General features: G+C 36.0%; 1 protein-coding gene across 1 annotated transcript in view; it reads right to left on the bottom strand.

Moving 5' to 3' along the window:
- Nucleotides 1-260: 260 nt before the first annotated feature.
- Nucleotides 261-25493, bottom strand: part of LOC138706503 (sodium/potassium-transporting ATPase subunit beta-2-like) — a 99210-nt gene continuing 73977 nt past the window's right edge. The window contains exons 3-8 of the mRNA XM_069835858.1: nt 15218-15358; nt 10820-10936; nt 10551-10732; nt 7027-7125; nt 1331-1499; nt 261-603 (exon numbers count right to left, since the gene is read on the bottom strand). Of these exons, the coding sequence (XP_069691959.1) occupies nt 494-603; nt 1331-1499; nt 7027-7125; nt 10551-10732; nt 10820-10936; nt 15218-15358 (818 nt within the window). The 3' untranslated portion in view covers nt 261-493. The remainder of the gene's footprint in view (nt 604-1330; nt 1500-7026; nt 7126-10550; nt 10733-10819; nt 10937-15217; nt 15359-25493) is intronic.

Below are 25493 nucleotides of genomic sequence, written 5' to 3' on the forward strand. Positions count from 1 at the left end.
ACTATTCAAACCATAACTCAGATCCCACCAAACCAGTAATACATATTATAATATACTACAGTATGAGCATTTAAATTTTGTAGTAACATGCCCACTTGGTTTGTTATCGACTCTTCTCAGGAGATTGAGATTCTACTCTTCTCTTTAATATCTTATACTGGTACTTCTTCCAAAGCCTCGCTTAGACTCTTTTATTTCCAGCAAGTTCTTTACTCTTTCTTCACGAGGTAGTACAACCTATAAGATGCTATGCAGATATACCCAAGACTACTACACTGACGATCACGAACCTTAAAGTCCAGTGTTTTTTTTTTAGTTTAACTCTTTCACTTATCAGTTATCACTGTCTTAATTTTTTCTTGCTGTCTTGCAACCATAATTCTTCCATTTGTAGGCACAACTTTGGATTATTAAGTAGCAGTAACATTCACTTCTTCTTGCTTCGTCTAAGTACAGCTACCTTTAAGTATCACATTACTTCTTCCGAATTGTTCTAATCTATCATCACTTCGAAGTGAACAGATCCTTCTCTATGACCAAGCATATTGGAATAAATAATATTTTTTGCCCATGCTCTGCATTCTATGTTGATAAGTGAATTTACTGAAATCAAAGGACAAGATAAAATTAATGCCAATATATTTGTAGGTTACATACAACAAGCTGTTACATTCAGTGATTCAAGAGTAGCTGTAACCGCCAATCTGTCACCTATAAAAAAAAAGACAACTGATTGTTGAAAAATTATATAACATCTGGTAAATCTTAACAAAAAGATAGTTTTTCAATAACACACTGTGGATTATCTGGTAATGAAGTTGTTGATCACCATCCAAAGAAGGAAAGTAATATCTTACAAATCTCTGCAATAACTTTACCATTCAAAATATCAAGATATAATATCATCCATTTTTTAATCTTGCGTACACCACTTTTAACACTTGAATATAATTAATTGATGAACTAGTGGACTTACTCGTGTTAAATATGTGTATCCAGGAACATATTTAACACGAGTAAGTCCACTAGTTCATCAATTAATTATATAATATCAACTCTGAGTAGCCTCTCAGGTTTGATCTCTTCTTCATCTTGACTCGTGTCCCTGATTGTGGGGTAGAGTATCAGGTTACATAGTATGTAACTTTATTTAACAGTTTTATCAAACTTTTTTTCTTCTTCTTCAGGTTTTAGAATATCGTTAAATGAAGTTACATACGTACTTTTCTTATATTTTCATCCTTAGTTATTTCTTGATCCCAGTAAGCTTAGTCAAATTTGAATTAATTTGTGAATTAAAGCATTTGAAAACTGTTGCACGGAAACTTACAATGTGGCCTTGCTAGATGGAGTGCAATAAGAGGACTGAGGTAGCCGTTTACATTTCTGTAAGGATAATAGTATCCAGGAAATCCTTGACTTGGAATGTATTTTATTGGTCCCAGGTTCTCTCGATCGGCAGGACTCTCTCCTCTACAGCTCACCCACACCTGATTTAACTGCACAAAGAAGATATGTTATTAATGTGATGCAACACTTTAGCTGCTGAACATACTAAATGAAGACAAATATATATGGAAGACTCTAAACTTTAAATCTTAAGGCTATGAATCTGTGAAATTTCCAACTTCTACATTTTTACACCAATTAATCTGTAACTTTTACCACACATTTCTTACAATGTGGACATGCAATACACTAGTTTTCACTTTGATATTGTAATTAGTTTACTTGTAATAATTTTTTTTAATACTGAATTATAATAATTGTCTCAATTTTCAAAGTTTACATAATTTTTATTTAAATTTATATTTAATTTATTCCTGATAGATATATGTAAAATATGACACATGCTTTTCATATTTTTTCAATTACGTTTTGTAAAAAAAATATTTACCCTTTTAGAGTAGTTGTTAATTTTTCAACTTATTAAAAATTGATCACATTCTCAACACATGGTGATTTGAATACTTTCAATAGCCGAAGGAAACGCATAATGTCACTTTACTTCACATGCTTTTGTGGATTTCTGTACAAAATTTCACTGGGATTAGAGAAATCTGCTTTCATTAGAGCATTTTGAATGTTACAAAATGTTAAAAATTGGAAAACGGAGAAAACGAGTATCAAAGTACAGCATGTATATGATACATACTATCCATATCCTTCCTTCCTATACAGGTTTACCACACACATTTTTCTCCTACATAACAGCGCGAAATATTAACTGAATGAAAAGTAAATTTGGTTAGAATGAAGAACAAAATCTGTCAGAATGACAGGTGAGTGTCAGTTTAAAGGGATGCAGCTTCACTCACGTGCCCTTTAAATTCGTCCTGAGGGGCTTTAAAATGTCATACGGCCAAATAAGGGCCAGCGGCGTGTGGTGATGACGTTTTCAGGGAAACGATTCCATGGAAACACTGTACGTTGGCAACAGGCATCGAAGCCTAGTCAAACAATGCCATACATACAGGCACTGCTTCCCTTCACGTCACACTACCACACGCCTCTGATAAGCGCATATTTAGAAAACTGAAACATTATTATATTTTTTAGAGTTAAGAACAAAATGTCCATTTTTTAATGTTTTTTTTTCCGTTATTTTCACTGATCCATAGCTTTAAGTAGCATATGAAAAATTACATAATTGAATTCTGATCTGAATAGTAACGAAATTATAAAAAGAACACCACACAGTATAAGCTACAGTATATAATTTTAATACAGTGCTACATTACTGCCCTTCTGGACAACGATCTGTTGGAAGACCATTAAAAAGATGGCATGAGACCATTGAGATCGCAACAGACCACTAGGTCTACTGCTTGAATTGGATGATGATGATGATGATGATGATGATGATGATGATGATGATGATGTAGTTTTCACTGCATTTTATCCTTTTTCATTTTTAAACTACGGTAGTCTAGTGGCTAGGGCACACTGGACTTATAATCTTGTGGACCCGGGTTGGATCCCCAGTGTACCTTATAACTTATTGTTGGGCAAGCCTGTGGTCCACATTACACAAGGAGCTTTGGTTCCTCTGTGGCATCCCAAAAAATCTCCATCTCATCTCATCTCATCTCATCTCATCTCATCTCATCTCATCTCATCTCATCTCATCTCATCTCATCTCATCTCATCTCTCATCATCTCATCATCTCTCATCTCTCATCATCTCATATCTCTCATCATCTCATCACCTCTCATCTCTCATCATCTCATATCTCTCATCATCTCTCATCATCTCATATCTCTCATCATCTCATCACCTCTCATCATCTCATATCTCTCATCTCTCATCATCTCATATCTCTCATCATCTCATCATCTCATATCTCTCATCGCTCATCATCTCATCTCATCTCATGTATAGCATAGACCAGCCTACTATGGCGCATCCTGGGCAACAGCTTTGTCGGTAAATTGGTCTACACAACTAGTTTCATATGGGTGAATGACGAAAAATCAAGTAACTGCCATTATTTTAAAAAATTGAATTTTGATTTGACGGGTTCCGAAATTGTAAAAGAAACACATAGTACTTATTGTTGTTGTTGTTTAGTTAACTGTCTGAAGACAGGTCTGAATCTCACAAGTGATACCAACAAGGCACCACTCGTGAGGCAACTAAATCAAGAGATAATGGAGTAGGATGGCCAATTCCTTTCCCTCCTATTGTATACACGTACATCGCCGATTAGCTACATGTTATACTAATCAGACTTAAAATGTATGCAAACAAAATTGTTCTTCCTCTAACGCATATCGTCAAGTAAGATGTAGGTACTGTCTGATAATAGACTATGTACTATCAGCCAGAACCTCAGTCAGAGGAACCTGATATAAACTACGGTATATCATTTTAATAATCAATGTAGTTCATTCATTCATTCATTCATTCATTCATTCATTCATTTAGTGTTCTGCCCAAAAGCAGGTCTTTCACTGCAAACCCAGCATTCTCCAGTCTTTCCTATTTTCTGCCTTCCTCTTTGTTTCCTCATATGATCCATAAATCTTAATATCGTCTGTAATCTGATATCTTCTTCTACCCCGAACTCTTCTCCCGTTCACCATTCCTTCCAGTGCATCCTTCAGCACGCAGTTTCTTCTCAGCCAGTGATCCAACCAATTCCTTTTCCATTTCCTGATCAGTTTCAGCATCAGTCTTTCTTCATCCACTCTTTCCAACACAGCTTCATTTCTTATTCTGTCTGTCCATTTCAAACGTTCCATTCTTCTCTATCCACATTTCAAATGCTTCTATTCTCTTCACTTTGTCGTAATGTCCATGTTTCTGCCCCATATAATGCCACACTCCATACAAAGCACTTTACTAGTCTCTTCCTTAGTACTTTTTCAGAGGTCCGGCCTTCTCAGTTTCTTACAAACACATACACGAACGCACGCACACTGTCCTATGTCTCCCTATGAGGAGCATAGGGCCACAACAAAAGAATGCCATTTTGACTTATTGTGGCCAAGGCCTTCACTTCTCTCCATCTCTTCCCTATATTTTGGGCTTCTTGAACAGACAGCCGCCACGTTATCCTGGACCTTCCTCTTCTCTTGCTCCCCTGAGGTTTCCATTCAAGTGCTTCTTTAGCAATGTTTCCTTCTGGGCGTCTCAGAGTGTGTCCAATCCAGCACCATTTTCTTCTTTTTATCTCCAGATCAGTGCGCTTCTGTTGCGTCTTCTTCCAAAGTACTGTATTGGAAATGACGTTCGACCGCCATACCCCCAATATGTTGCGTAAACAACGATTCACAAATGTTTGGAGTTTCGGAGTTTGTCATATTAAAAATATATTCATCTTCCGAACTTATTTCGTCTTAAAAAATATATCACTTTCACCTTCCAAATCACTCATGATGGACTATATTTTTTTATTTTAACTTGCCTAGTTTCGAAATATTTTAACCATAACTGCAGGTTAAACCAGCTGCGCATGCGTCAAAAGTTCATAACTCCCAGTTCCTGCTCTTAATCGAGAACTAATTTCACTGGTTTCGAACGAGTTCTAAAGCACATTGGAACATGTAACTGGGAGTTCAGAATAGGTTCGGAATCAGTTCTAGTCCTGTTGAAACGCGCATTGAGCTACTGCGCATGAGCATGCAGTGTGTGTGTGTGTGTGTGTGTGTGTGTGTGTGCGTGCGTGCGTGCGTGCGTGCGTGCGCGTGAAACTCCGAAGGCCGTGAAAGAACTATTGAAGAAACGTTTCGACAACGTAAGATTCCGAAATAATTCTGACACCGTACACACCTGGCGCATGCATCGAAAGAAGTTCGGTATTAGTTCGGAACACGTTCTGAATAAGCTGGAACTATGTCTCAACTAAAGTGGTACTAGCAATTCATTTGTTTGAAAATTTAAATTTTGGAATAAACGGGCCCGTAAAGAAAGAAATTCGTTCAATATTCTAGCTCCGAATAGCGTATTCCAGAATATAATTATGGCATAAACATTGCGAAAATTTCTGTAAGGTGATTTTTTGCGTGATTTCTATATAGATACCATCTTTTTAAAATGGTGTCACAAGTTGGAATCTTTTAGTTATGAAACTTGGACATGACAGGAGCAAAGAAAGTACATCAAGTATGTAGTCTACAGCAGTGCTTGACCGAGGAGTAATTAAGGTTTGTGGAATTTCATTCATTCATATCGGAATCATCAATGTTGTAAGTTACGTTATTACTGTAAGAACGGTGTTTCCGAATTGGCTCCTGGTTTACATTCGAATTGGCTCCGAAACTGCTATTCTGAATCGACCCCGACTGCATCAACATTTTCTTTCCCAGTTTAACAGACTTAGAACTGTCTACATTACGGACATAGATCTGGTTAAAAATGTTCTTACAGTTGTGCAATATTTCGGCCATTAGCTTCGTCTTCTTTATATTTTCGGTAAAAACTTAAAACTCACTTTTTAAAAACTGCATATTGTAATATCACGTCCTCTGTATTCTTCCGTAACACGTTTTAAGAAATTTCCCTTTTTTAAGTTGTTTGTTTCTGTACTGTTTCTTCCTGTTCAGTTATGTGTTATTTTGGATATAAATTAAACATCAATAAAATTAAAAATATTGGCATGAGCGGAATAAAATTTAGAATTCAACTTTGAATGTAACTGAACTGATGGAAATCGTCGCAGTGAAACATACCGGTGTGTGGATGTACACAACAGCGCCATCTACTGTGCCCTTGATAGAAACATTTTACAGCGCCATCGAACTGTAAGTGACCTTTGATAGAAACATTTTACAGTGCCATCGAACAGTAAGTGATCTTTCATAGAAGCATTTTACAGCGTCATCGAACAGTAAGTGATCTTTGATGGAAACATTTTACACGTCCTGATACCTCTGTGCAAGTGAGCCTATTCCAACGCGAATTGCTTTTCTTGAGACCCAATGTAAAGAAATTTTTGGGAGCCAATCCGAACATCATATTTTCTTCTCAGAACCAATTCGGATGCAGTCATTAAGAATTATTATTATATGAGTAAGATTACTGGAGAGGATGTAAGTTATACATAACTATGATTAGGCCTAAGTATTAAGCAGTTTAATGTTAACCTTAAAATTCGTTTATAGGAAATAACTTTGTAATGTTGCGTTTATATAAGTGGTAGAGAATTTAATTTAATTTGCTTATATTCATTTTTCAGATTGCATAATGTATACGTATATTCTATACGTTATGCAGCTACATTAGTGGATAGAGGTTAACTTCATCACGGACGGTTCTTATAAATGTGAGTACTGTTTCGAGATTAAATAAGTTGTAGTGAAGCAGAACATATTGCATGTTCAATTACAAACCTGATAAACCTATTTAAAGTATTAAGCTATTGTATATACGGCTTACTTTAATAAATTAAAACTTAACAAAGACGGAAGATAATATAAGATAACTTTGACGCTCACATTTGCCGGTATCTTCGTTTACAAAACATAGATACAAAAGATTTTAGTTAGAATAAATATATAATTATGGCTGTAGCTTTTACCAACCTCTTTAGGATCTGTTGCAAGTATATGGTTCTTCAGATCAGCGGGCATCTCTTTGGGAAGATTGCTTTTGTCATAATAATCTGGCACCCAGTCGTAGATCTGTAAAGCATATAATATTGAATTACTTCATTTAACTACATTGGGCTGCGCAAATTATATATATAATTCAATAATGTTGTGTCGTTTCTTCATTTCTAGTCATTAAAAAAATTTTCAATTTTTTCCTTTTATGCTCGCTGTATTTTGTCATTTATGGCAACCCATATTGAAGGGAATTTTTCAGTAAAATATTTGTACACACATATCGCTGTTCCGGAAGAACGACTCAAGAATATTTTTAGGAGAAGCAAAAAACAGAATTTTGTTTAGATATAAATACATAAATAAATAATAAACATAAAAAAAATATTACGACAATCGAAATAAAGCAACATATTATAATTTTTCGTTCTTTTAAATAGTACTAGTTAGATAGGAGTGTTTTTAATATTCACTCCAATTTTTCAGTTGCGTCATTGTTCTTCTGGAACAGCATATAAAAGCTGTAATGATGAAATTTTCATTGTGGTTACCGATATTATGTTTTAAACCAGAAAACACTAATGAGAGGGCAGTAATAATGTTTGGATTCGAATTTACTGATTTTCAAAAGTTTAGACGCAGGAACGCAGATTACACCTCGGTAATCTTCATCGTAACTAAGGAGACGAATTAATATATGCTATTTTTGCTCTGAATACCCAGCACCATAGCCGCCTTCGAAGTGTATAATTATGCCGCTATGTTTATAGTTATATTGACGGAAAATGCTCATTTTTTTATTTTGCGCTAAACGAAAATGTAAAAACGGCAGCTTTCAGCCGTGCCGTTACGATTATAGCTAAGTACCAGGGGCGGCTTTAGGGGTAGTGCCCTCGTGCCATGGCACTGCCTAAATCTATATATATATAATTTGAACTGGTAATGGAGATTACGTGAAAACGGCTGGACGGATTTTAATAAATGACCCCTCATTTTGAAGCTTGGAACTCAAAGTTTTTCGGAAAAATAGTAGTTTTCAGTGAAATGTTACTTTTTAAACATAATTTTCCTATTTTCGAAAATCCATCTGTCGTCAGTTTTGAGAACTAGGTAATAGCATTCACGGCCGACTTGATATTCCCTTCGATTTTTTGTAAAGGAGAAGCGAAGCGAGCATCAAGTCGGCCGTGTTGCATTTCAGAATAAAACAAAACACATACTACAGTAAACAATATTACGCGAAGGCCATGATCTGCAAGAATGCTGACATATTTAGAGCTCAAATTAAATTGATTATTAAAAACTTAACTTACTAAAAATAATTTACAGGTTCGATTCTGTGGTGTGTAATTTTCTGGGTACAGCTGTGTATTGGATATTAAAAACTGCAAAACTTGAGGTGGTTTGATGACATTGTTATCATTAGAAATGAAATATTATTGTAGTTAATGACATGATGTGACTATTTTTCATTAATTATACATATTAATGCTATATTGATGATATGAAAGTGAAACTTTTGGGGTTATATAAGTAGATGTAGAGAATAACTTAAATTAGATTTTGATTTCTATATTTTACTGAGTGGCGGCTATATAGTATATGTTACTGAAAGCTATAAAACTTACGTAAGATAATATTATTAAAAATCAAATATTTTTACAGTTATTAATCAAGTGGGGTTGGGTCTTTTTCATATATTTAATGGCGGTGTGGTGTAGATATTTATATGCGTGGTTCTCTTCAGTATTGGCTCGAGAGAGAGTATCTTTCATTATTATGGAAGCAAATAACTTTCAGAATGTCTGGTATTCTTCATTGAAAATAAATCTGAAAATTGTTTATTTGAATGTCTAATGAACTTAGTTTGCAGCATTTGCTGCACAAGCCACTAGTAATATATAATTAAATCTTATTTTTAATTTACATTCAGAGCTTTATAAGATCACAAATATTATACAAATATAAATTTATCATAGAGTGAATCCAGCAGAACATCGATTTGAACTACCACGCCGCGCCGTGCCAGAGTAAATGCAGTTCGTCCGCTCATGCGCTGCTGTATAGCTGTACCACAGTCTACTATATACAGTCACGAAGCTTGAGTTTTGAGGGTGCTAGAAACAATAGACTGTGACGGTACTATTTTGCATTGCCTGTAATGAGGCGATATTAGCGATCCTAGTGGTGAGCAACTACCTAATGTTTGCATATCTACTACGTATTGAGCTTCGCGACTGTATACACTAGACCAGACGTCTCCAAAAGCGTACTCGCGAGTAAGCCCCTGAACGGAACCGAAGCCAGTACGTAATGAGCGCGCTCCGCCTCACTCATCCCCATCTGTACTGTACCGGTACTCAATGTTTATGCGCAAACGAAGAGCAGTGGTGGACTGGTCGGAGTGTTCCACCGTTTCACAGTGTCTTCTAATCATGGACGTTGTACATTCAAGGATGAAGAGGAAGAGAAATTTTTTTTGTGTTAGTGGGGAGAATGTGAAATGCTTAATTTATTCGAAAATTCTTAAGGGTGTGTTAAAATTCAACATGCGACGACAATACTCGACTCTTCACAAAGAATATCATACAATTACAGGCATGTTGGATATGTGAAAATAATTTATTTTCGGGCTATCTGTATAACTGTTGGTTATACATAATAATCAGTATATTACAATACGTTTACACTCAGTTCCGCTTGACAAACATTTATTTTTTCCTTTAATTTTAGGTGAAATGCGTAGGCCTACAAATATTTTGATAAATATAAAACAAGAAAATACAAACACAAATCACACACATGTCCTCAGTCTTAAACAAAAAAAGCTTCCTGCTAGCTATGTTCTAGCTTTGAATATTGGAAAATCAATGAAGTCCTTTACAGAAGCATCATTTATAAAATCGTGCATACAGGACGTCACTAAAATAATGTGTCCAGAACAAAGTCAAAGTTTAAGAAAATTAAATTGTTTCCAATTACAGTTCAAAGAAGGAATTTCAAGATTGTAAATGTAATTGAATCTGAAGTCGAAACCACAATTAACCAGTTTATAGCTTGCTCACTTGAATTGGACAGATAGAAATGACAAAGTTCGCCTAGCCGTTTTCATCCGAGGAGTTAATGAACATTCTACTGTGTCTGAATGTCTTCTAGATGTAATTACAAAATACAATTGGAGGAAGATCTTTTCCAGACACTGAAAGGCACCATAGAACAGAATGGCAATAGCTTGTGTCAATAGCAACAGACGGGGCTCCAGCTTCATAGTATGTCAAAATAATATACAAACGTATGATATTTCTTATTCTTTTGATATTATTTGTAAACATAAGCAGACCGTTGCCGCGATACCCCACTGATCGCTCCCATCTGTTGAGTTACGAGTATCTTCCCCTTCTCTAGCCTTACAGCACACTGTGTTCGGCGGGCAGCATCGAGAACATGAATGACTATACGCTTTTTGGAGACCTCTGTTCTGGATTATTTCTGTAGTAACAAACCTTGTTGAGTTTGATGAATATGCATGGAGCTGATCTGTTGTAGCCGTATCCCATTTCTGAAGTGCATGGTTCAAACCTTTTCACATCCACCGCACACACCTTCCCCTCTGCAGGAGATGTTTCAAAGTCGCATACTTGTTGGTTCTTTCCACCTCCAGGTAGTTTTTGTGCTATGCGGTAAGCTGTAACACACGGAACTCTGCCCTGTTAGAATATGCACTTCATTCTCATAAATGTTTGTGCCACTGTCTTCTACATTGTATACGTACGCTCTAGGAACTTATCCAGTTGATCGGTCCAATGTCTGTAATTGCTTTCATTGGCTGCTTGATACCAGATCAGAGCTCCAGCTTTCACATTTTCTGATATAGGTCGAAATCCCAGACCTGCAATGAAATTAAGTAATAAATTAGACGATGTTAGCAATTTCATTATGTCAAAATAGAATACGACTGTTGCTTTCTAGTCGGGTGATACGGATTTCGTTTTCCCATGATAGATAGCTTTTCAGACAAATTTCGGTACAATATTGTACTCACAAAATACATATTTCCAATATTTCTACATATTCATCAGTCCTAACAAATATGTTTAAATGAATGAATAAATGTGTAAATAAATGAATGAATAAATAAATAAATAAATAAATAAATAAATAAATAAATAAATGGAGGAAATATGTAATTAAATAAATAAGAGAGTACGGGTCCCTATCACCACGGCATGGCGCGCCCTCAGGTTGCGGATAGAGGAGACGGCCTCCAGATATGGAGGGTAGCTGCGAATATATTGAATAAGCAGTTGTGGACAGCCGATAAGGGGTGGTCCTCCAGCTTGGAGGTTGGGCGAAGGGCTAACAACCCATCACCGTAAAAAAAAATAGCTTGTTACGAATCCCTACAAGGGAATAAGGTTCTTAGAAAAATATTTGGGGCTAAGAGGGATGAAGTTACAAGAGAATGGAGAAAGTTACACAACGCAGAACTGCACGCATTGTATTCTTCACCTGACATAATTAGGAACATTAAATCCAGACGTTTGAGATGGGCAGGGCATGTAGCACGTATGGGCGAATCCAGAAATGCATATAGAGTGTTAATTGTGAGGCCGGAGGGAAAAAGACCTTTAGGGAGGTCGAGACGTAGATGGGAGAATAATATTAAAATGGATTTGAGGGAGATGGGATATGATGATAGAGAGTGGATTAATCTTGCACAGGATAGGGACCGATGGCGGGCTTATGTGAGGGTGGCAATGAACCTTCGGGTTCCTTAAAAGCCATTTGTAAGTAAGTACGGGTAAGTGATTGAGTAAGTAAAAGTTATATTAGGTATAAATAAGTTAAAGCAAATACGGTAAATAATAATTTGAGTAAGTAAATTAACCAAACAAAGAAACAAATAAGCAAAAGATAAATTAAGAGATACATAGGTGAATGAGTAAATCAAGAAGTAAATGTGTATATGAGAAAACAAATAATAATACAGTTTTCGGAGCTACATTTTCCAGAATTTTTACATGATTACAATAGCAATATGGAACCCGTGCTTTGCTCGTCTATTACATATTAATAACACCTAAGACAGTTCATCTACCACTTAAGGTAAGTGTTCACTACATCGTATCGCACTCATCGTACGAATCGCATGGATCGGAAAAAGACTATCTTTGCTGTAATTGTTATGTAACCGCGTCCACTACATCGTATCGCACGCATCGGCTCTCGGCAAATCAGTCCACGTTTCTCGGATGAGCGACTTTTCCGATGCGTGCGATCATGGCCTCCTTTAATAAATCAATTTTAATTGCTCAACAGTTATTATTATGTTGTGCCATGTTCAGTGTCGCGCCAAAAGGCAGACGAAAAACTTATTTCGCTTGTAGAAAATTGTGAAGTATTATATAATTTGAAGCGTTCCCATTACAGTAATCAAGTCGTTTCTTACATATATATATATATTGTAACTAATATCTCTTTCGTTACTTCCTCTTTAATTAAGACGCATGAAGCTATTATAAACTCTTAATTCATAATTAATAGACCTAACCTCAAACTCCTCTGTTTTCAGCAATGTCAATATCGTACGACGTCATGTTTTAAACAGCTGATAGAATCCGATGAGGCGAAGAGGTAGAGCCGTTACAGTGAACGCACTGCACTTAAAATATCCGTTGCGTGTGATTCGTACGAGGAGTGCGATACGACGTAGTGAACGCTTACCTTTATTAATCTTTATTATGCGAGTAATTTCATATGTGATACTTTTAACATCCTCACTTCCTTATTCTCCTCATCCTCTTCATAATCATAATCATCGTTGTTGTTGTGATCGTTATCACTTATTATTATTATTATTATTATTATTATTATTATTATTATTTCTCCACGCAAGAGACAGTTAAAAGTACACTCTCATGCTGTTGATTGTAACATTAATTTTAACTCTCTCCATTGAAACATTATTCAAGAGAAATTGTTACAAAATTTCTCTGAACATTCTACTGTACATTATAATATATAACAGGCTATAAACTACATCTAGATCTGCCGCCTTGAGTGTTAATGTAATTGTTCTATTGTAATTTGTGTCATTTTTATTCTTGTTCAATATTTGTGTAACAACACTCTCATTTATTTTAGTCATCTTATTAAATCTAGTGGCCCTCAGCAGATTATCGTAATCTTTCATACGTTAACATGTTGTCGAACATATTGTTCCTTTGGTTTTGTATGGAAGAATCTTATACAGTATTGTCGTTTGTTCATAAACAATTTTTATTTAAGTAGTCGAGAAATAAGACTTACTTAAACTAAAACGTTGACGATTCTACTTATTTTTATTTGTAATGGAATTAGGTTTTTGTGAGCAGTTTGTAAACTTATCTTCCAGGATAGAGTTCCTTTACTACTCTTATTTTTGTTTCTGTGTTTTGTGAAGAATTACTAATTTGGCAGAATAGAAGGAGAGATAGTAGTATTCATCTTCTCATAAACTTTTATCCCATCAACAAAGTAATATTCTAAAAATCTAAACAATTACTTGTTATTTATTTAATATTCGTTTAATCCTCGCTTAAGGGCTTAGGTACAGTTTACAGCAGTAAAACTTTGGAAACATTCAAAATTTTTTTCCTCCATTACTGTATCTTGTACAATAATGAAAATTAGTATGTGTAAAACGCTGTCCTTCTGGTATATGAAAAAAAAAAATATTTTTATGATTTAAAAAATTATTTACTTTTTTTTTTTGTTCAAAATTCAGTTCAATGTGCAGTGATGAAGCGTTTCCCACATAACTAAAAGACTATCCAACATTCAGTGATGACATTTTTTGTGTATCTTTATGCATATGATATCTACAATATGGTGCAAGATCACTTCTCTACCTTTGATAGATTGTCTGATAAAAAATAAATTCCTTAAAAATGGTGAAAATCAGTATTTTTCTTCTAACACAAAATATAAAAAAAATATTATTTATTAAGGAATGTAGTTGAAAGAGCATGATATTGTAAACATGAGTTTCAGCAATAAAATAAAAGAGAGATATCATGGGTTTCTGCCATTATGGAGAATTGCTCAGAATCAACAGACATAATACGGTTCGTTCTCTCATCGAATCTTCAATCCGTCAGAATGCTTCCTATGAGGTTTATGAGGAGGTTGGTTGCGTCTCTTCTGATGGCTCTACTAGACGGGCTGATATCATCATAATTGATCGGCTGAAGGATAAGGGTGTCATTCTTGATCCCACAATCCGTTTCGACAAGAGGTGTGTCGTGAAAAACAAGTCATATATGAGCCTTGTTGTCAGCATCTTGGAGCACAATACCACATCACACATTGGACAGTTTTTGGGCTCATGTTCGGTGCCCGTGGCACGGTCCCACGTGAAACTTTAAATCAACTTAAACAATTTAAAATTTCTGATGCAACAAGTGATGCCATAGGATCTCATGTGTTAAAATCATCCTTAGCTATAATTAGTAATCATTTGTACCCAACAAACTTTTATTGTAAATGATTTCCTATGTTTTCATATCATTTATCTTAATGTTTTCTTTTTCCTTTCAAATTGTCACACAATTGGTTTTAATGATTATTCTTTATGAATTGATTAGTAGGCCGATCTATTCGAACCCTTATTTAGGGCGGCTTTTTTTTTGTTAAAAAAATGAGTTATGAGGGAAATGCTTCATCACTGCACAGTGAACTGCCACCATTTTTAATTATGAAAAATAATATATATATATATAATTAAAAAAAATAGTATTTTTTTTTCATATAGCAGAAGGACAGTGTTTTACACACACCAATTTTCATTATTGTACAAGATACAGTAATGGAAGAAAAAATATTGAATATTTTCAAAAATTTTACTGCTGTAAGCTATACCTAACCCCTTAAGTTTGTAATGGGATTTTCGACAACTCCGACATAAATCTTTCTCTCAATCATATCGTTTGAAAAGTAATTCATTTCTCAGTATCGGAATCCTTTGTTTTCTCACTTTAGTTAATATTCTGTGTATATTTCTGACAATTTAAAACTCTAAATTTTTCACATAATTAAATGAGCAAGAATGATATTTTATCAGTAACGTAGGTGGACTCGCGAAAATTACCTAATATTGTTTGTAATAGTAAAAGCTAAAGTTTGAGCGTACCTGGATTTGAACCGATGACTCCATTATCCATGAGATACTTAGGTCGCCTATCATCCATGGACAGAGGCATGCCTTTCATGCAGATTGCGAACAGGGCTGCCAAGGCGGAGAAGAAAATCACATAGAAAGTAAGAATTCCTCCTGAAAAAAGAACATAATTAAGTAGTATGATTTACATTAGTGGCCTGCAATGTTTGAACATGAGAGAGGCAACCAAGACATTATGAACTTAGTGTCCACAGCTGTGGGGTAACGATTAGCGCGTCTGCCGCGAAATCAGATGGCCCGGGTTCGAATTCTGGTCGGGGCAAGTTACCCGGTTGAGGTTTTTGGCCGATAATGGAATGACGTCATATAAAGAAATAGTCGGAATCAATTTTGTAAAGTATCACAGTACTCTCTTTATATTTCGTAAAATGAGAAATAAAATCGTTGCTTCAATGCCAGAGCTTGAATCTTCAGATACGACAAAATATATTTTGACGATATTACTTCTAAACGTTGGATTTGATATTAGTATGATTAAAATTCTGTCAGCAGAAGTAATTATGTGATGAAGAGTAAGATCACCAATTCTCGTATTTCTAGTCTCTACAGAAGATCATATCGTCGTTGTTCCTGCAATAACTCCTATGTGACAGATTTTTGCTCTATTAAATAACATAGGCCTAAATAGTGATAGGCCTACAGCAAATAATAAAATATCCTATATGTAATTATATTTCTTTGTTTCGAAAATGTAAGAATTTACAGTCTCCTATGTACGGCTGCCATAGGATGAATAAAGGCTGGTTCACAATAAACCGGGAACGGAAACTACAACTAGAACGAGAACGGAAATAATGTTAAAATAAATGTATTAATTGTGAGCATTCACAAGAGTTAATTGTGAATGCTCACAATTAAAAACATATATTTGAACAATATTTTCGTTCTCGTTCTCGTTTCCGTTCCCGGTTTATTGTGAACCAGCCTTAATTTAAATGTGTTTTTTCTTCCTACTGAAAAATGTTATATTTTGCACATAGAAGTTATTGCAGGAACAGCGACGATATATATATTGAAAATATATAAATCTATTCTTTTACGCATCTAGATTCTTTCTCTTATAGATCATTTATATTTTTGCTTATCGTATGCACTACAACATAGGTTCAACACGGTTTTGGTTTAGTTTGTTGTCGTGTCAGAAAATAAAGTATGAAACATATCACGAAATTATACTTTTACTTATAGTCACGTGAACTCATTTCTTTTTGGTTCATAAATTTTTAGAAGTCAATTTGTTTCAGCTCTTCTCTTTAATTATCATAATGAGAGGGGAGTTTTAAGTGGACAATTACATACATGAAAACTAATTATATAAGGCTACTTTAACGTGGACAGTAAATGAACAAGTCAGTAACTTTTTTCCTTTTTACTGTAGGTGGAATGGCAAGAAATAGCAGATACTTTTTTTTTTCATTGCATTTCACTTATTACCATTCATCCATGTAAAAGTTGTTGATGTAGTTTAGCAGCTTAAAATTATTCGTTGACATTTATAAGACATAACTATACAGTATTTTCAAAATATATTATGCCTTAATCTTCCCTTACCTTATTTTTTGGAATTAAGGAGAGGCAGAGGTGAATATTTCAAAATCCACAAAATTTTTCCGATTTGTTTGAAATTGATCATGGATACTAAGTATGTTATTAGTAATGGACATACCAAGTTTCAACTTTCTAACTACAATAGTTCTGTAAATATTACTAATTTTATAAAACTTTATATCGTTTGATATAAAATGCTCAATGCACCATATTGTAAGAAATTTTCAATATTTCTTTTTATTTATATGTTCACAGAAGGTATATAAATAATAAGTATTTTTTATTATGGGAATAATACAGTAATACAGTTATCTTGGTTTTAATTTCATACTTTTAAAGGGCACAAAATCAAAAACTAACATCGGAATATGAAAATAAAGATAATAAAAATGGAAAAAAAAAAAAACAAATTTTCATTTTTTCTTCAGTTTTGTTCGAAAATTTCACCTCTGCCTCCCCTTAATTAATCAAGGCCATTTTACACAGAAGTATGTAAACGGATTATGTAACACATGTTAAAATGGAAGGGAAAAAAATTCCGAATTTGTAAATTAATAAAATTTAAAAAGGTTAATTTTGTGGTACGTTTTACCTTATTTACATGTTTATTTAAAATTTACGGTAAGCTTGCATTTTTAACAGTCAGGCAGTTGTCCACAGTTTGGACAAAAAAAAACTATAAAAAAACTATTTCAGAACCTAAAATGGATTTCTTAAAAATCTAAAAATCCGGTTCCTAGTGATTATACACTGACAATATCGCAATAAACTTACAACAGTAAAGGCTGGTTCACAATAAACCGGGAACGGAAACGATAACGAGAACGGAAATATTGTTAAATGAATGTATTTAAATGTGAGCATTCACAACAGTTAATTGTGAATGCTTACATTTAAATACATTTATTTTAACAATATTTCCGTTCTCGTTCTAGTTGTCGTTTTCGTTCCAGGTTTATTGTGAACCAGTCTTAAGTGTTTGTTCCCTACTCCCGTGATCTTGGTTGCAGCATCGTGTGGTGTCTGAAGCTTGGTTCGTCTAACACCGATTGCTGCTATAGTGCTTCTAAATCCCTCTCCTTCAGAAATAGAAGCAGTACTTCATGGTCTTGTCTAACCAGTGGATATGAGAGGAGTACAGGGGTTGGTACTTCATTTACATTCGTGCATAGCTTGCTTGTGTAACATTAACTTTCCTTTATGCTCTTTTGCACAAGAGAACGATTTGAAATTCATAACTTTTTGATGTCAGAAAGAATAATAGAACAAATAAAAGTCAACACAACCGCAAGATAGACAATTTACATGCTTCACCTGTGGATTACGTCGGCAAGTGACGTCACTGACAGTTCGACCACGCTGACTTAGTGTGGGCTATGTAATTTATTACCCACACACGTCTCCGACTTTGCTGCATCTTTTAACAGCCACTCAGCCTTGACCATGCAGAGAATCTAGAGCCTATCAACAAGTGCCTCGTGTCCAAGTACTTAGAGACTTCAGAAATAATCCCATTTCATTATTCCTTTTAGTATGTGTAAAAATACAACACTAGAAGATAGGACAATAGCATAATCAGCGGCAGTTATATATGTGACAAAGCGCAGTGACTGAGCTGTTCATTAATTAATTCATTCGTCCGTTCGTTCATTCTTTCGTTCGTACGTTCGCTCATTCGATCATTCAGTTGTCGGTTCGTCCGTCCGTTCGTTCATTCTTTCGTTCGTACGTTCGCTCATTCGACCATTCAGTTGTTGGTTCGTCCGTCCGTTCGTTCATTCTTTCGTTCGTACGTTCGCTCATTCGATCATTCAGTTGTTGGTTCGTCCGTCCGTTCGTTCTTTCTTTCGTTCGTACGTTCGCTCATTCGATCATTCAGTTGTTGGTTCGTCCGTCCGTTCTTTCTTTCTTTCTTTCGTTCGTACGTTCGCTCATTCGATCATTCAGTTGTTGGTTCGTCCGTCCGTTCATTCTTTCGTTCGTACGTTCGCTCATTCGATCATTCAGTTGTTGATTCATTCATTCGTCCGTCCGTCCGTCCGTTCGTTTATTCTTTCGTTCGTACGTTCGCTCATTCGATCATTCAGTTGTTGGTTCGTCCGTCCTTCCGTTCATTCTTTCGTTCGTACGTTCGCTCATTCGATCATTCAGTTGTTGGTTCGTCCGTCCGTTCATTCTTTCGTTCGTACGTTCGCTCATTCGATCATTCAGTTGTTGGTTCGTCCGTCCGTTCGCTCATTCGATCATTCAGTTTTTGGTTCGTCCGTCCGTCCGTTCGTTCGTACGTTCGCTCATTCGATCATTCAGTTGTTGGTTCGTCCGTCCGTTCATTCTTTCGTTCGTACTTTCGCTCATTCGATCATTCAGTTGTTGGTTCGTCCGTCCGTTCGCTTATTCGATCATTCAGTTTTTGGTTCGTCCGTCCGTCCGTTCGTTCTTTCTTTCGTTCGTACGTTCGCTCATTCGATCATTCAGTTGTTGGTTCGTCCGTCCATTCATTCTTTCGTTCGTACGTTCGCTCATTCGATTATTCAGTTGTTGATTTATTCATTCGTCCGTCCGTCCGTTCGTTTATTCTTTCGTTCGTACGTTCGCCCATTCGATCATTTAGTTGTTGGTTCATTCATTCATTTGTTCGTTTGTCCGTCCGTCCGTCCATCCGTCCGTCCGTCCGTCCGTCCATCCGTCCGTCCGTTCGTTCGTTCATTCTTTCGTTCGTACGTTCGCTCATTCGATCATTCAGTTGTTGGTTCGTCCGTCCGTTCGTTCATTCTTTCGTTCGTACGTTCGCTCATTCGATCATTCAGTTGTTGGTTCATTCATTCGTCCGTCCGTCCGTTCTTTCATTCTTCCGTTCGTACGTTCGCCCATTCGATCATTTAGTTGTTGGTTCATTCATTCATTTGTTCGTTTGTCCGTCCGTCCGTCCGTTCGTTCATTCTTTCGTTCGTACGTTCGCTCATTCGATCATTCAGTTGTTGGTTCGTCCGTCCGTTCGTTCATTCTTCCGTTCGTACGTTCGCTCATTCGATCATTCAGTTGTTGGCTCATTCATTCGTCCGTCCGTCCTTTCTTTCATTCTTCCGTTCGTACGTTCGCTCATTCGATCATTTAGTTGTTGGTTCATTCATTCATTTGTTCCTTTGTCCGTCCGTCCGTTCGTTCGTTCGTTCGTACGTTCGCTCATTCGATCACTCAGTTGTTCATTCATTCATTCATTCATTTGCTGAAGCATTTTTTCAATAAATTATTTATTTATTAATCCACTAAGTGAATATAATTATTGACTTCCTTAGAGAGATTCATGAGCGGAAGGACGGATATTCTTTGCATACTTTTTACAGAAAATTTCGTTCAACCGTTGTTCTCTTTCACCATAATATTATCTTCTCACTATTGCTCAGTAATTTCGAAATTAAACAACACACTAAGCACAAGTTGATAGCCATTCTCGATGGTTGCTCACTACTTACAGTTACAATGAGTGAATGCTTATTTCGTTAAGCGCGCCGCTTGCTGATTGGTGACAATCGTAACGTGTCTTTCTCCCATAGAGACTCGCATTTATTATGTTCCATCCCTGATCACATATACAACAGATTGGCCATCCCCATGTTAAAATCGGTAACATGTGGAAGAGAACAACCGCAAGGATCGCCATCGTCGATTGGGAACGACCGCTATATAGATGGAAGTACAGTTTTTCCATGCAATTTAAGTGAGAGTTATAACGTGACTTCTTATGCAGTAGCTAGATGGCAGCATAGTTAAATTGATAAAAGTAGTTGTTGCGATCTGAGCTATAACTCCTGATCACACAGTCTATATAACAGATTGGCCATCCCCATGTTAAAATCGGTAATATGTGGTGGAAGAGAACAACCACCAGGATCGCCACCGTCGACTGAGAACGACCGCTAGATAGTGAAATTGATAAAAGTTGTTGCCGTCGAAGTCTATGAGACTGAGCAATCTGTTATAACCTATATGTAATCTAAGTTCCATGTACAGCGTGGCCCGCCGAAGTGGTGTGCAACTATAAAATGGGTCACAGTCCTGTAATATATCCGCAATATGCGGAACCCGAATCACGTAAAATGTAGTGGATAGGCATCGCATACATACATAGATACAACGCAAGATAAGATGTCTTTCAGTGCGTCTAGTCCATGTCAAAGCCAAACCAAAGTGTATTTCTCCCATAAGGACTCGCATTTGTTATATTTATATAACAAGCCACCACGATGGTCTAGTGGCTACAGCACTGGACTTACAATCCTGTGGGCCCGGGTTCGATCCTCGGCGTACCCCTGATTTATAACTTGCATTGCGCAACTCCGTGGTGCAGGTAACAGAGGTTTATTCCGGGAGCTCCGGTTTCCCTGTGGTATCCCAATAAATCTCCATCATCACTCCTTTCATTGTGGATGTAGCGTATAACCTGCATGGCTCACCCTGAGCAATGACTCTGTCGGTAAAGTGGCTTCACAACGGTGAATGACGAACAGTCCAGTACCTCCGGCATCAATTAAAAAAATACAGTAGGCTATAGATATAATAACCGCAATTATATGAAGTAATGATAAAGGCAATAATATAATTTAGATGTTAGACGCCCCTCTCGAAAAAAAAAAAAAAAAAAAAAAAAACAAATAAAATAAACCAATAAAACTATTTTTAAAAACCGACACCAGAAAATAGGACATAGTTGTATGACTGGAAAAAATCAGAATACAAGCCAAAAAGAAGAAAAATTGTAAAGAACTATGTGTTCTCAGTTCAAAAACGCAACTTGTTATTTTCACACACACGACATTATAGGATAACACTTCACCAACACTAGGGAAACTTTCAATTTCAATAGACATTTTTTCCTGTTTAATTTTTCTTTTGGAATTAAAAAAACTATAGGGTGTTGTTTAAAAATGTTATCGTTGACGTTTTAACTCACACAATAGTCGCAAACATATTTTGTGTCCATAAAAATGTTTCTTCCTAAATAAAACATTTGGCGTATCTGATCTTTTTGTCCAAAATTTCCTCAGTCAATTTTAATTACAATTACGCGTTAATTTTGAAAAAAAAAACCCTGTACATATAGATTTCTTTGGAATGGAATGCAATTGAATTTCGGGAGGGGGGTACTATAACCAAGCACTGCGACCGTTCACGATCTATCGTGTTAATCCTCAAGCTAGACGCATTCTCAAACCCGCACCGGCTGACTACACTAAGGTTCGCTGCGCACTCAGGTTTCGAGCAGGCAATCCCACTCGTCCCTAGGTCAGACGCCTTGTGCGTCGCCAGCCGGCGTTCGGGGATGCTATGGAATGAAGAAATGTTGGTGGAATGATACAGATGTCTAATAGAGAACGAGAAAACTCTGAGAGAAACCCCAACCGCGACCTTGTCCGCCACAAGTGCTACTATGGATTTTTAAATGGAAAAATCCTAGGCCTGACCGGGGCTCGAACCCGGACAGCTTGCGTGATAGGCTGAAGATCTAACCACTCAGCCACCGCAGGGACTATATATAGATCCTGTCGACCTGATTGGCGAGTTGGTATAGCCTTTCTATGCTCAAGGTTGCGGGTTCGATCCCGGGCGAGGTCGATGGCATTTAAGTGTGCTTAAATGCGACAGGCTCATGTCAGTAGATTTACTGGCATGTAAAAGAACTCCTGCGAGACAAAATTCCGGCACATCCGGCGACGCTGATATAACTTCTGCAGTTGCGAGCGTGTTAAATAAAACATAACATTAACATTATAGATTTCTTTATGTATTACTTATAAACAATCAGAGATTTCAGTAAGTCAAATTATATTGTTGTTGACAGGAAACTAACAAAAAATAAGTGTAGTTGTATTGGACAAATGGTTTAAGTTTGAAATACATTTAGCTTACATAATACTCTGTTGTAGAAGTATTAACAGTAATGAAATAACTGCTCCTTATAAGGATTTTAAGAAGTTAATAATTGATAAAACTAATGAAATTCTCAAACATGCTCTAAAATATGCCAAATAAAATATGAATTTACGGCAAAAAAACTTCAATAAAGCACATATTTACATAAACTTTCGGAGTCTACTGATCACATTAAAAACAGAAAGTTTTCTGCAGATATATAAGTTATCTAGTTTTGTTCATTACCACGCTTGCGGACGAAACGTACCGGTACCAGTAAATCGGGAATGTAATATTTTGGCTCTGTGTTATGTTTACAACACGTAAAACAACCATATCTGTGAATAAAGAAGGCTTCAGTCAAAATTTTCTCCCTTTTCTCTCCCACGTCATGATTCAACTTTGCTGCCATAGGCGTATGTATTCTTGCATGTTGTCCTATTACAGACGTGTGCAAATTATTAGACTCAAACGATAACATATATGATTCAAGTAACATTTATTCTACAAAACTCATTTATTACACACTGTTTGCAACAATTAATATTTAGTATGAAACCCTTTGTTCTTTATCATCAATTTTATGCGGTTTGGCATGCTGTTCATGAGGTTTTCACATTGTTTCTTGGTATCTTCATCCATGTGCCATATCTGGATAAGTGCTTCTATGAGGTCCACCTTGATGGTAAGCGTCTTTTTTTTTAAGTTTTCTCTTTACGATATACCAAAGATTTTCAATTGGATTTGCGTCAGTGCTATTACCTGGCCAGGGAAGGACGTCTACATTATTTTCAGCCAGAAAATCAGTTACTGATCTGATTTTGTGACAGGGTGCTCCATCCTAGACGAAGACATTCACCGTCAGGGAACCAGTCCCTCATTTGTGGAAAAATTCGGGTTTCTAGGACTTTTTTGTGGTGATCCTCTCGCATAGAGTCCTACAGAATTATTTTGTGGCCAGTAATTCATGATATTATGAAAATGTAAAAAATGTGGTGCTGAGTTTAATAATTTGCACACGTCTGTATTGTGGTAATTAATTCTTTCTTATTGTTAGAGGTGCCTCACCCCGGGTAATGAAATTCAATTCTGCAAGACTTTCAGAATATCAGAACAGGTTTAGGAAAACAATACTTCGTTCAATTTCACAGATTTCATTATCAGAAAGCGTGGAAAAAGTAATCGAAATAGATTTACAGATTTTTAAAGAATTGAGTGTTTTCAATTTTCTAATGTTTTATTGATAATTTTCGCGATGTGATTTCTGCATTTACCGTAATTAAAATATTACCGGTAACACTGTTTTTCATTTTCTTAATCGAGGTTTTCAGATAATGGCAGATGCCTACAATGTAGTTCAGAATTCTGTCAGACCGACATGACCTTCGCTGAATTCATTCCAGAAAGTGAATATCATAATTCAGGAGATATCTTCCTTCGGCCAAGTTTAAACTCTGCTGTAATCGATTGCGTCACTAAGGATGAGGTTAGAGTTCAGAGATAAAGTAATTCTGTGATCACGAGTATTGCATTTTACTGTTATGAATGTAACATATAATTCTTATAATAATGAACTTCGAATCCGTTTAATGAAAACGTGATTTCATCGCGGAACAACTAGTTCCTAATGCTTCATTTATAAATTAATTTCTGCATAAAGCAGGAGGTTGCGAACTTTTAGCACACCAGCCAAACAGCTTTTAAATAAAGGGCGAACTGAGCATTTCTAACAATATGAGGTCATACATTTCATTTAGATTAAAATTAGCTTCAACCTAAAACAGAACTATTACATGCTGTGGCAATTGTCGTTGCCTTCATCTTCATATTTCATTTTTTATTCTGTTTCTTTGTCTTTGACGTGTTTCGCTTCGCCTCCTTTCTTTCTGTTTCTGATTTTTACTTTTGTTTCGTTTTTCCGAAGAATTCGGCTCCTTCCTTCTCACTTCAGTGGAAATAATTGTGCACCAAATTTGGCCTTCACAAATTCAAGTACATTATGTTGTAAGCTGGGTGACCAGATTTTCAGATAGGACCTAATAAAAGCAGGACCTTAAAGTGGTCCTGTAAAGCGCGGCCTTGGATTTTTGCTACTCGCCTTATAGACCTATATCATATACCTATATAAAATATTTAAATGGCTATTCCATATGAAATCGATCAGTAAAAAACCTCGCATTTTTTTATACTCTAATTTTTTCCCTATTTATATAAGGTGGTGAGGAGAGTGCATTTGCAAAAATATACTATCAAACGTCAAACTGTTTTCGTATTGTTGAGCGACAAATTTAGCGTATTTTAGAAAAAAACAAGCCTCTTTCAGCGCTCAGAACTCTGGAACCATTTACTGCAGAACATTGAACGAGAGCTCATTTTGAAGCTGACATTTGGTACGTTATGGTAAGAAGTAATCCTTATTTTTATTGTATACCTACAGAGAGATAGATAATCTGATTTTACTTAGTTTTAGGCTTTTTGCCAATTTGTAAAAATGTAAAAAAATATTGAAAAAAAAACCGTCCATTATTAAGAGGGATTCGGCATTGTTTGCTTAGTGTCACGGCAATAAGTTTCGGGGGTATTAAATTATTTTCACACACCTAGACTTGAAAGGCGCAACATAGCAAGCACTGGCCGAGAGATGAAGATAAGCGAGCTTTGGTCGTCATTTTACTCCTGTGTTTATGAAAATCTGTGATAAAGCTAGCCCAGCTATGCGCTACTAGACGAAACATCACGTGTTTATGTCTCCTGGCCTTGCTTGCCTAGG

The sequence above is a fragment of the Periplaneta americana genome, chromosome 9, assembly GCF_040183065.1.
Source record: "Periplaneta americana isolate PAMFEO1 chromosome 9, P.americana_PAMFEO1_priV1, whole genome shotgun sequence".
Lineage (NCBI taxonomy): Eukaryota > Metazoa > Arthropoda > Insecta > Blattodea > Blattidae > Periplaneta > Periplaneta americana.